This window comes from Furipterus horrens, unplaced genomic scaffold (genome assembly GCF_987537825.1).
Source record: "Furipterus horrens unplaced genomic scaffold, mFurHor1.1.pri manual_scaffold_10, whole genome shotgun sequence".
NCBI lineage: Eukaryota > Metazoa > Chordata > Mammalia > Chiroptera > Furipteridae > Furipterus > Furipterus horrens.
The window spans coordinates 15,664,964-15,678,299 of record NW_028327180.1 but is presented as its reverse complement, the minus strand read 5'-3'; the positions used below and the strand labels follow the sequence as shown (position 1 = coordinate 15,678,299).

At 43.1% G+C, this 13,336-nt stretch overlaps 1 protein-coding gene across 1 annotated transcript in view; it reads right to left on the bottom strand.

The window, feature by feature from the left end:
- The window catches only part of ARHGAP10 (Rho GTPase activating protein 10), a 241,608-nt gene that overhangs the window by 134,844 nt on the left and 93,428 nt on the right, over nucleotides 1-13,336 (bottom strand). The window contains exons 5-8 of the mRNA XM_090290426.1: nucleotides 12,603-12,704; nucleotides 8,390-8,500; nucleotides 6,861-6,965; nucleotides 2,017-2,146 (exon numbers count right to left, since the gene is read on the bottom strand). Of these exons, the coding sequence (XP_090146552.1) occupies nucleotides 2,017-2,146; nucleotides 6,861-6,965; nucleotides 8,390-8,500; nucleotides 12,603-12,704 (448 nt within the window). The remainder of the gene's footprint in view (nucleotides 1-2,016; nucleotides 2,147-6,860; nucleotides 6,966-8,389; nucleotides 8,501-12,602; nucleotides 12,705-13,336) is intronic.

Sequence of the window (13,336 nt, the reverse complement as noted above, 5' to 3'; positions counted from 1 at the left end):
AAAATTATTGCACAGATAGTCCATTCAGTACTAAGAATACAACCGTGAGGAGGGGATGGTATAGTTTTATCATTTTAATCTTAAAAAAAATAAAACAAAGCTTAGATCAGATGCCTGAGAAATGACAACGCCAAACCTCCAATCAGAGTCTCTAATCCCAAATAACAAGGTCTTCCCACTCACGAAGCTGCCATTCTCCCCCATCCTCCGACAGCCAGGGGACCCCACCTACGCCACCGGCTCTGAGCACACGGGCTGAGGACGCTTTTTCACACCCAGCCAAGCGCCAGGCACCGGCGGGAGAGAGTGCGGCATGGACTCCCGCGTCAGGCCAGCGAAGCCAGCGCTGAGGAGGCGAACCATCCGGGGCACGCGCTGACCTGTCCGTGCCTCCGTTTCCTCACTGGCCCATGGGCTAGTAACAGCACCTTGCCCTCGACAGGGTTCTCTTCATGGATTAAGCGGCACACGCTGCATAGAAACCTTAGCACCATGCCTGGCGTACAGTTAACAAGAGAAGAGTTTTGCCACTATTGTTTTTGTCGTTTTTTCCCATCCAATTTCAGCCCAGCTCCTCCAAAAGCCAGTAAGTTAAGAAACAGATAAGAACCCAAACATTAAAATTTCCTGTGATTTTTTTTTCCACGTGGACATGTGATAGAAAAATTCTCTCCTCCTTATGTCTCTACCCTGTATTTTAATTCTTTCAAAGTCAATCAGCGAGATTAAGAAGCGAAAGAAAGCATCAGGAAAATTCAGAGTGCCCGCCCTGCCGTGGAACTGTTCTGCACAACGACTGCCAAAGCCCAGATGAAACCAGGACCAAGGGGAAGGGCAGCAGCTCTGCTCACCGCACGCAACAGCACCTTCAAGGCGCAGCGCGGACTGTTCATGAACCCTTTTGGCGACGGAAACCGTCGGGCAGACAGTCCCATAAATCGGCCGCGCTTCACAAATGCAATGACAACTGAAAAGCACCCTGACTCCAGTCAAGAGCGGGATGGGAGGAAATCAGAAAATATAAAATTGTTTTCTCATTCTGCTCCTTTCTACTAACGAGCAATCAAGTCCTATGGCTGAAGACGTGAACTTGAAGAGCTCAACTGTTTAAAATAAGACCAAGTGGTCGAAAGTTAAGAGTTTGTGGTTGCCTGAACTTCAAAATAAGGACCCTCTAGGCACTGGAGAGTCGCTGAGATATAACAATGACCCTGACCCATGTGGCTCAGTGGGGTGGACGTCTTCCCGCAAAGTGAAAGGTCGCTGGTTCGATTCACAATCAGGGCACATGTCTGGGTTGCAGGTTCGGTCCCCAGGCAGGGCCCATAAAATGAGCAACCAATCAATGTTTCTCTCTCTCCCTCCCTTCCCCTCGTCATAAAATTCAATAAATCAATCCTTTTTTTTTTAAGATGCAACACTAAAAACTCTGTGAGATATCTTAGGATGTCATTTAGAAATAGCTTTTATAACCACCTGCAATCAGCCTGATAATGACAGTAAGAACAAACGATCACAGATGGCTGTGGAAAGAAAGGATGGGAAGGAAGGAGAGAAATGCATCCCTCCTGACTTCAACAAGGAGCAGGGTTGTGGGAGCCAGGAGGTGGAAGCATGTGCATTTGTAGCCTGTGCTGTCTTACCCCATCCTACGTTAAGAGCCGGGGCATCCGAGGACTTTGGTATCTGTGGGGCCCTGGAACCAGTCCCCCCCCAAGACATCAAAGGACACCTACACATGGGTGTGTATTGGGGGGGGGGGGGGTCCTGGTGGTAAGGACAAGGTCAGGCGAAAGGAGGAGAAAGAGAAGGTCAGCCTTAGGTCAAGTTCTGGCTCCCTTACGGGCAAGTTTTAACAGACTGCGGTGTAGAATTCAGGGGTCTTCCCAGCCACCTCCCTAGAGCGCCTTCTAGGATGGGAGGAGCCAAGGAAAGCATAGGATTATTTCAAAAATATCAGGAGAAGTTTTAAAATAATGCGGAATGAGCCCTGCACCACCGCGGGGGGCCACTTACTTTTCTCCTGCACATACAGGTAGCCTTCTGCAGTGAACTGGCTGGCTCGCTTGTGGTCCCTGGGGTTCTGCCTGATTTTGTTCATGAGCTCCTCCACTTCTGACCTTGCACCTTCAAAACGGTTCCGCGTCTGAAATGAAGGAAAAACATGCATGAGGTTTAGGTTCTCGTGTGTGTTTTCTCATGGATATTTTTGAGTCTCTGGATGACTACAATTAAATTTGTAGCATTCGTCTACAAGTTTCCCAAAATAGACCCAGTCTTCCAGTGTGCCTCTTTGTTGAGAAAAGGGGGGGAAAAAGTGGTAAAATAGCTAATAAGGAGTCCACGTAACTAAATATTACTTTAGAAGCTTGCTAACACCAAGAAGAATTCTATTATGCAACATAAGAAATTCTGCAACCCACTTCCCACAATATTACTAAATCATAGAATTTTTTTTTAATGCAGGTCATAAAATCTCTATCCAGGAAGTCTTTCCTTTGCAACAATCTGACTCGTTACTACTCTTACACCAGCAATACATCTACGTGCTCAGAATCTGAAAACTTAACTCTTCCCTTAAACTTAAATAGAAACATCATTTTTCCAGGTCAAGGCAACTGCACTTGAAAATGACATTTCTTCTCGGACGAAGAAGAGGGGGAGACATCACCTACAAATAATGCCGTGATAGCTGGGGAGACAAATCACATTTCTGAAACCCAGAGACGTGGCTCGCCACCATCTCTGTCAAGCGGCAGGATGACCGAGGCAGAGGTGATGCGTCAGCACCAGCGCGTCTCTGGACACGTCTTTCACCCACACTCAGAAATAACTGTATTAACACCGAAGAACTGCTGATGCGACACTGGGGGAGCGGAGATGAAAAATTGCTATTGAAGTGTCTCCTCTCCTCCGTATAATGAAAGGGTTACCAAGGGCCCTATGAGCAGAAAAATAGAAGAATGGGACGTACTTTGAGGGGGGCTGGGAGTCGGACAGATGCAGACTGTAAAGGGGGAGACTTATCAGCAGAACCTTAAACACAAGCTCAGAGCTTTTTAAACATTTATGTTTCTTAAGAACTTCGGAGGCGGCTAAGGGGGTGGAGGCCATGTGATGACGGCCAGTCTTTCCCGCCTTCCATGTCTCCTGTCCCCAAGGGTTTCTGGTCCCCATCTTAACCCTGACCATACCCTGATTTTACTCACGTTCTTTGTCACTTTGCTGTGATTCCTCCCAATCCTCAATTCTTTCTGTGTGTGTGTGTGTGTGTGTGCATACCATACACATATAGACATGAGTGTGCACACGCAAATGCACACCCATTCCTATTTACCCAACACCCTCATTATTATGTTAAATGTTCAAACTGCCCTGGGTTTGACCAGTGGGGCCCCTTCTAGCTAGCTCCTGGGTCTTTTGACAGGCCCCCTAATTTTCTGGGTAATCCCTTACTTCCCGATCCAAGAAGGAGTCCCAAGTTCATCTCCTACTGTTTCTCTGGTCCTGTCGTAAAATCAGCCATTTCCCCAAAGAAGCCCTTCTTCCTCCCAGTGGAGGGTGGTATTTATAGAAACCAAGTACTGGGCACAATTCCACAACATTATAAAACACAGAGAGGAAAGAGCACAAACGGTCCTGGGTGGGGACAAAAAGAAAAGATACAAAATAAAAAGTGACCGTAAACCCACTCCTCAGAAATAACCACGCCCCTGTTTTCACACAATCACTTCCAATCTCTTCTTCTGAAAGCCTGGTTTGTTGTTTTGATGTTCTGCTATTCTCCCAACATCGTTAACAAAAACATTTTTGCAGATTCTTAAATTCTTCCCAACTGTTCATATCTTCTAGGGGTTCTTTATGAAAATTAAGACTTCTCAAGTTATAGTCTCTTCCAAGAATTCTGTTCTAGTCTCCTTTCCCACGTTCCTCTGGGGACTGAGATCCTAGAAGCGTCAATTTAATTTTTTTTAATAGGCTTTAATTTTGATGAAATTTACCATCTTCTACATATTCGGTGTTCTAAGAGCCATCTTGCTATTTTTTGCTTTCTATTTATTATTTGCAATTGTGGAAAATGGATAAAAATCAATGTCTGTCTTTAAAAAAATCGAATCCCTTTTACAATCGAAAAGGGGCAATAAGATTGGGGAAAGTAGGTTGTTCTGCCTTTTAAATAACTTTCATTTTCTGATCATAAAATAGCTTTGCTATTTTTTATTATAGTAAAATACTAAGTTGGCCCAAATTACCTATAATGTTATCTCACACAGTTAGCTAACTCTAAGATTTGATTAAAACACCTGGGACACAATGAAAATGGAGAGGGGGGGACGAGGTGAAGGACTCAGGGCAACTGACTGATGACGATCCTCAAGTTCCAAACGATACAGAGAAAGGTTTTGTTTTTAGTTTGTTTTTGTTTTTGCCTTTCAGTAAATTGTTCTTTGGCCATTTCTCTACAGGAAGTGAATGTTGTTACCAAATGTGTATGCTAAATTCTTAATATATTACGGATATTAACCAGGCCATTTTGTGAGCCATTTGACATGATCGCTTGTCTTACAATATTTCATAACTGAGTGCACATTCACATTTAAATCTTTAATCTCTCAGAAAATATGCTCTGTAGGCAAGGTGGCTCCATCCCCCTGTCCCCGCAGCTGTGTTACAAAAGCGCTTCAGTGCATGAGCAGGTGTTACTGCAACAGTTCCGCCGAAGCCTGGGGGACACGGCTCAGCCCCCACACCTCGCCTGGACCTGGCGGCAAAGCTGGCTTCACGGGCACACGGCCTCTGCGTGGCCAGGGCCCTGCGCTCAGAAGGCCATGCCCTCGGTGCGATGCTCTACTGCCGTGGCCTGAAAGGCCTCATTCTTGAATAAGGGGCCCTGCCTTCCCACGTCACACTGGCCCCTCAAACACGAATCCAGTTCTGCCCGAGGGTCTCATCCAGGTCAGCCCTGCACTGGACAGACAAGGTCCAGACAGAAGAAGTGAATTTCACTTATAATCTAATCTTCTAATCAGCGGTGGCCAATCTTTCGGGCACCAGGGGCCAGTTTCATGGAAGACAATTTTTCCGCAAGCGGGGATGGGGGGGAGGGGGAGGGGGTGATGGTTTCTGAATGATTCAAGCACATTACATTCAAGCTCGCCTCCTGCTGTGTGGCCCAGTTCCTGACAGGCCTGGAGGTCGGAGACCCCTGAACTATGTAATGATCTTTTTTACAACACTGTGTTCTGCTGCAAAAGTATTCTGAAAAATCACAGCATCAGTAGACTAAATATTCTACTACCTACAAAGGCAATTTTTTTAAGTTAGGGCTAACTAGTAAATTTTTTTTAATTCTATGACATAAAAGAATGATGGGGAAAGGAGATTTACTCTTTTAGTCATTTAATGCAGCTGAATGTTTAAACAATGTATACATACAAGTTTACACATAAATTATAAGAAACAAGAGATTTTATTGTCAATATTCCCAAGTATAGGGGGCTATACAAAAAAAAGAAAAAAAGAAAGAAAAAAGAAGCCAAATCTACACACACACACACACACACACAAAAGAAACATTTATTTTCAATTTCTAAGATTTTAAGGAATTGAAAGCCGGGCAGCAACTGCAGAGCCTCCTATCCTTCTACACGCATGTCTTTGATCATGTGCCAGGAGTTTGTCCGAAAACTCACTCACTGTGCTAACACTTCCATAATCAACTAAACTAACGAGAGAAACAACATCCAACCACCTTCTGATCAATACTCACATTACGTTTAACAGATAGAGTTCTCCTAAATCTCCTTATCAAGACCTATGGAAAGCATACATTTTTCCAGGAAAATAACACCGCAAACAGCACCTGTGAACCCAATAGATTAGTGAATAGGTTTAAAACCCAAGAAAGAAATTCCTCCTCATGCCGCAAGTCTGCCTGGGAATAAAACCCGGTAAGACATACAGGGAAGGGAAGACAGCTGGGGCAATATAACCGCACTGCTTGAACTCCAAAGTGCAATGCTCTTCTGTCTGCCTCACCCAGAGGCCTCTGGGTTGCATAACAAAGCTTATCCTTAGAACTACCCTACAAAGTCTAGGGTGACCCTAGTTAACACTGCTCTGTGACATATTTAAAAGTTGAAAGAAGACTAGAGTCTAAACCTCATCATAAGGTGACAGATATGTATTAACTAAACTTACTGTGGTGATCATTTTACCATCTACGTAAGTCAAGCCATTATATAAGCTTACATAGTGTCATCTGTCAATTGTGACTCAACAAAACTGGAAAAGTAAAAGTCAAAAATAAACAAAGCATGTGAATCCTTTGTAACTACAAAAGCATCGTTAGTGACTTTTCTGAAAATAAGAAAATTAAATTACATGAAATTTCTAAAAGAGCCACCGGGTGGCAGAACTCCCTGAGCCTCGCCCAGTTGGAGAGCAGTTTATTACGCTAATGCACCAGAAGGTGGCGATGTAGCCTCAGGTTCCAGGTCCCGGCCATAGTTTTAAGACTTCAAATAATAAATCAAAAATATACATCTCCGCTGGGAGGGGCAAGGAGGAGAAAGAGGGAAATGGCGCAGAGATCAAGAAGCATAACCGGTAGGCACAAAATAGACAGGGGGATGTTAAGAATAGTATAGGAAAGGGAGAAGCCAAAGAACGTATGCACAACCCATGGACATGAACTAAGGGGGGGGGGGGGGGGGCTGCTGGAGGGAAGGGGGGTACGGGGCAGACGGGGGCAAAGGGAAAAAATTGGGACAACTGTACCAGCATAATCAATAAAATATACTTTTAAAAAATACACATCTCAGACATCTTCAAATACCAAAAAACTTTCATTTCCTTACATTCTGAATGTTGATCTGTAGTTCCATTTTGTAGTGATTGAAGTCTTTGGCAAGTTCATGGCCCTGATGATAGAAAGTAAACATTCCCTGAAAAAATGACAGCATCTAAGACAAAAAAGAAAGAGTGACATTAGCACCAAAAATCTTGGGGGGCGGGGGATGGACAGTAAAAACAGCCCCACATTTCCCCTTATCTCACTGTGAGTCTACAGAAGTAGAGTAATTAAAAGGCAATCACTAGAATTCGATCAAATCTAATTACATCTTATTTATTAGTCTTTTTTTTTTTAAAGGAAGGATCTGTGATCCTTAAATGTCAGAGCCATTAGACGGCTTTCATAGCATGATGTGTAGGAGAAATAAAATTCTACATCATCCATTTGTTATTTGTAGTCAAGAGAATCACTATGTGCGTTTATAATTGAAACTTGATCACTCTAGGTCGACAGAATTTAGGAAGAAAGTGGACTCAAAGAATCAAAGAGCTAAATGGCAACCAGTGGCATGCAGCCAGTTTTGTCACCAGGACTGTCAGTCACTGGCGCAGACAGAGAAGGGCAGAGGCGGGGTGGTAACCACACCCCGTGTTTCCTGCCAACTCTCCTCCACCTGCCCCTCTCTACTGGACCTGCCCGCATGTGAGTAAAAGAAATTTGTGGTGAGAGTTAAACTCCTGGAATTCCTTTTCTTCAGAATGTTGCATAATGAACAGTGAAGAGCTTGGGACTCTTGACATCAAGCAGTCACGAGGGGTCAATTTCCAACTTCAGCACGGCCACAAGACCATGGGCAAATTACTGAAACTTTCCCTAATTCAATTTGCTTGCTTGCTAAGTGAGATAATAAAAATATCTCCTTATTCAGTTATTCTTCCAGTGTTTCTCAATTTTTTTTTCACAGTATGAAACACCCTTTACATTTTGATGCAGGAGAGAAATACATTCATGTATATACATAAACATTAATATATAAAGAACTGAAGCTATTACAATATATCTACAGAAGCACTAACAAAAGTCACGTGTTTCTAAAATAAATATAAAGCAACTCAAAATAGTTTCAAATGTCCCACATACTGGCTCCTAACTGAGCTGGCCCTCAGCAGTGTAACTGATATTAGAAATAATCTGTTATCAATAATCATTGAAAGTACCCAAGTTGGGACTGGCGTACTTGCTTTAGAAATAAACGTGGGTAGAGTAAAGATGATCCTGCCCACACCATTGCTTTCACCCACATTCTAGAATCATTTCCTTCACAGGGATTTCCATTCAAGGTGAAATTGCACCTGGCTGCAGGGTCCTTGAGACCACGCACCCAAAGAAGTCACATCCATTATGTGTTGCAGGTGCAAGAAGGCTGAGAGCCGCAGGTGTGTGGGCATCTGTGTCCACCCTTTACGATGAATGACACCTTGTTTCATGCATGTGTGCTACAGCCTCAAGAAACCATTGATTAAATCTAGAATGAAAAGCATTGGTATCCGGCCACAAAATTCTAGTAGCAGAACAGCCAGCTATGATACTTACAGGTTCCACGAATTCAAACTTCTTCCTTTCTTGGATTTCCTGCAGCTTACAGACATATTCAAGAGACAGTTCGTAGAAGTGCTGTCGGTTTTGCTCCACTTGGATGTCTGCCTGAGTTAGAATAATTGAGGCTGGTCACAAGAGGGGCAGCAAGGAGGGACACCCCCTGATCGGAGGTCTGCAAAACTGCAGCCCACGGGCCAGCTGGGGCCACCGCCTGTTCTGTCTAAATAAAGTTGGAACGGATGTAGGTATCACTGTTGGTTTATGTACCTCCTGCAGCTATGGCTACTTTGCTGCTACAGCAGCCGAACTGAGTAGGTTGCGACAGGGACCTCACGGTCTGCGAACGTCTAAAACCCTCACTATCTGACTTGGTGGACACCCGTCACCCCAGCACTCATGAGTGAAGGCAGCAGGTGAGGCGGGGCAGTAAAGGCACCATCCCCAGAGCCCACTTTCAAAGACAGGTCAGGGCTTGAAGCCCATGGGCAGTAAGTCACGCTCCCAAATCCTCACTGAGCCTCATGCCCTGGGAGTGAACAGGCAGCCCCATCACCAGGACACTGAAAAAAGGTTCCAGCTTCTCTCGTCTAACTGGAAAGGGATTGGGAGAGGAGCACTCTTCCAGAGGAGGAATTTGGGTCCTCGAAACCATTCTTACAAGCCATCGTGTGATATGTCTCCTAATTTGGCTATTTTTTCTTTTAAAATTAGTTGTCTAGACAGTTCTCCAAAGAAGATATATAAATGGCAGTAAGTGCAGAAAAAGACGCTCAACATCACTAAATCATTAGGGACAAGCAAACCAAAATCATGAGATACCACCTCACACCCATTAGGGTGGCTACTATCAAAGACAGAAAATAAGCGTTGGCAAGGATGTGGAGAAACTGGATCCCTTCGGCACTGTTGGTGGGAATGGAAAGTGGTGTGGCCCCTAAGGAAAACGGCATGGCGCTTCTCCAAAAAACTTAAAGTAGAACTGCCATATGATCCAGCAATTCTGCTTTTAGGCATATACCCCAAAGAATTAAAAGCAGAGTCTCAATGGGTATTTGTCGGAAGCATTATTCACAGTAGCTAAAAGGTGAAAGCAATACAAGTGTCCACCCAATGGGGAACGGACAAACAACACGTGGGTTTTCCATACAATGGACTACCTTTCAGCCTCAAAAAGAAAGAAAATTCTAACACACGTTGCGTACCACCGGAATGAGCCTTGAGGACATTATAAGAAGTGAAATAAGCAAGATAAAAAAAGACAAATACCATATTAATCCACAGTCAGATTAAGAGACCGAAAATAGAATAAATTAGAATAAAATTACTAAGCCAGAATTTCTATGTAACACTCATCAGAGTCATATTTTTATACCTCAAATAACCAGGGTTTGAGAGTTCAGCCACCAGCAGTTAATAGGCATAACTCCCAACCAAAACAATGTACTTTTGTTGAGTATTTAATAAAATAAATATCTGAGGAGCTATGAGTAGATTCTCCATGTTAGTATCATTGGAAAATGTCCTTCAAAAAAATTACACCAGGGTCAGATTTACCAAGTGGTTTTTGTTTCTTTTTTCCTTTCTTTTTTTAAATTTTAGCAGATTCCCTGCTTATTCATGATACTGCAATAACCCCAGCATGACCAGCCAGCTGCTAGCCACACCCCTCTGATGTTCTGATTGTTCAGAACTTCCGGACTGTGTGCTGCATGATTAAACCACCAGTCCCCCTGGTAACTGTCAACAGCCCATCATTTACAACAATGTCATGGGCATCCAAAGTGGACCTAGCAGCACTCTTCTTAGCCTGACCCAAGTCTAAAAGGCAATCATTACGTGTGGTTTAAGAATAAATATATTTGGTCTGTGTCCCAGGTTCCTGGCACAAAGCTCGTAAAACCCAGGGAATGGCCTGAAGTGATGGGAGTGTCTTTGACCTTCCATAGCAGCCCATGCAGAGCACACCTGGGATGATGCTAATGAGGAGATGAGGGAGCCCCTGGACAGCACCAACCAGAAAGACCCAGTGATCAGAGGCTTGAGACTTGCAGCCCCACCCCCCTCCTCTGGGAAAGGGATGAGGGAGCATTACAGATTAAACTCCATAAATTCATGAGCTTCCACGTTGGTGAATGGGTCCATATTCCTGGAGGGTGGCACACCCCAGCTTCACAGGCACAGAAATTTCTGTACTTGGGACCCTTCCAGACCTCACCTGTGTACTTTTTGACCTGGCTGTTCATCTGTGTCCTTTATAATAAAATGGTAAACTGAAGTAAATGATTCCCTGAGGTCTGTGAGCCACTCGAGCAAATGAACTGTAGAAATGGTCAAGGAAAACGTCACACGGTAATCTCTGAGCGGAGAGTACTTGAGAAAGTGTTTGAAGGGGTGAGGCGTGTGGATCTGGGTGGGAAATATATCAGGCAGTAAGAAGAAGCAATGCAAAGCCCCAGAGCACGAGATCCACTGGCCCCGTTCCAGACAGAGCGGGGCAGTCCACATGGGCGTGAGGGCAGGCCAGGCAGGCCCTGGGTCACCGGAGGGAGTGGACAGAAGGGTGTGTGAGGAGGAACAACACATTGCTTGTTGTATAGAACATAACCTGTGGGATTACACGGGTGGAAGCAGGGAGGCCAATGAAGAGGCTTCGGTAGTAATCTGCTGAGAGATGCCAGCGGCTGAGCCAGGGGGATGTGACTGGGAGGAGTGGCCACATTCTGAGTATATCCTGAAACTAAAGACCTGCCCTGACAAGCTGGTATGGACGTGAGGGGAAGGACCAAGGATGGCTCTAAAGGTTTTGCCTAAACAATGTTTAGAATGAGATCCCTAATTCCACAGTGAAGGGGAAATGGAAAATAATGCGGGGTGTGGAAATCCCTTCAGGATATCTGAAAACAGAGATAAGGGGAGAAGAGTGGGAGCATAAAGAGGGCCTATAAAAACAACAGCTGTCATTTCAAAACTGATGGAGGGCAGGGGATGAGGGAGCAGATGTAAGTATGCTGTTTTCCTACATAACATGGAAGGAATGAGGAGAGAATGGAGGGAGCCCTACCTACCCTACAGCATTGGGGTGAGGATTACGTAATATAAAAACCCCTTTCCCTTCTACAAACTGTCAGATGCCATCCAAATGTCAGTCAAAGGTATTAAAGAGACAAAAGAAAACGTGACCCGTGGGCAATGTCAAAATGGCCACACACGACTTGCAACTACGTATCTGACACTTAAAAACAATCCAGGTTTGTACTAGAGTTAGTGTGGTTAATGTCTTTTTGACGATACTTCAGTAAGTGTATATTGTAGGGGTAAATTATGCCCAGATTCCTTATGTGTTTAAAAATAAACAAAGGGGGGACCACAGTTTTGTGCGATGAGTCAAGAGCCTAACAGTTGCAAACAGCATTATTTTTTAATGAAAGCATATGTTCCCAATTGTAAGCCACTGAGTTTGCATTCAAGTGTGTGAGGGGAAATAAAGCAAGTGGCAGGAAATTCAGAAAAGAGAAAATAAGAGATAAGATATAAATTCCTTTCTCCTTACATATGACTCCAAAAAAAAAAAAAAAAATGAGTCTATTAACAAAAGTAAAACAGATGTTCTCCTTCCGATGAAGCAGAACCTCCTGACTCTTCAGTGTTAAATAAGATTAATGCCGCCTTCACATAAAAGCAAAATGGTATATGAGCTTATTAAATTCAATTCATTTCTTCAAGAAACCTTGAAAGCAAATTAATGAACCTACTCCTGAAAATAATATATCTGTTCTTCAGTAATGCTGCTTACAACTGCTCCAGTGAATATACACAGAGAACCAAAGGTTGCGATACTATGAGTCCATACTAAATTAATCACTGTAAAATGTATTAATTATCTTGTGTCTTGTTCCACAAGAACTTTTTCCTTAATTCAGGGGGACACATATTCATTTTTTTCCATCTCTGATAATCCTCCATAAAAAGTTTTCAAAAGAAAAGCACCTTTAAAACAAAGAAGAGGCAAATAATATATAGTGAAGGAGGGAGACTTGACTTGGGGTGGTGAACACACGATGCGATGGACAGATGATGTGCCACAGAGCTGTGTGCTTAAACCACAGAATCTTACTAACCAATGTCACCCCTAATAAATTTAATAAAAAATTTTAAAACACATGTACTTATTAAATTTTAGAAACGAACAGAAAAATAAAAACAATACCTCTTGTAAATGTGAGTCTTTCTTTTTTGCTGATAAATTCAAATGTTTATCAATCAGGCTATAGTTCTTCTCTGTCTCTTTGTCAAATTTCTTCTTTTCTTCCTACAAATCAGAAGAACAGAGACAACTATGATTAAATGGGAAAAACGCATACACATAGGAAATCTGCTGGGAAGCTTAAAATATGAAAAATATCTGATAATAAAAAAAAGGGCCACTGAATGTAATGAAGTTATTTGAAAAATGGATCTGTACCCAGGCCACGGCTTATCAATCAAGTCAGCATTAGAACTGAAGAGTCACTTACCTTTTCTTTTTTCTTCCTTGAATGGGATTTTTCCCAAGCCTGTTATTTTTCAACTCTTCGTACTTATCAGTATATAGAATTAATCCCATGTCCCTTGCCCCACATTTTAAAAAAAATTTGAAGAAGAATACATAAGAACATAAAGCTTCAAAAAGCAAACTTGCTAGATCTATTTTGGCACAGAAATGGAATTCATTTAAAACTAAGTAAGTTTTTCTTACTTAGTTTTAAAAAGAATAATCATCATATCGGGGGGAGGGAATCTTGGGACAAGTTCTCCCTAACTGTCTCCAGTATGAATACAACAGTAAGATCCTCTGCCCAGAAATGGCACCTACCTTCCCAACCTTAGCAGGAATTTCTAGAACACTATCTGGGCCTAAAATAATACTGACGTTCTTGTACAGAGACCCCGTGGGTAACATTA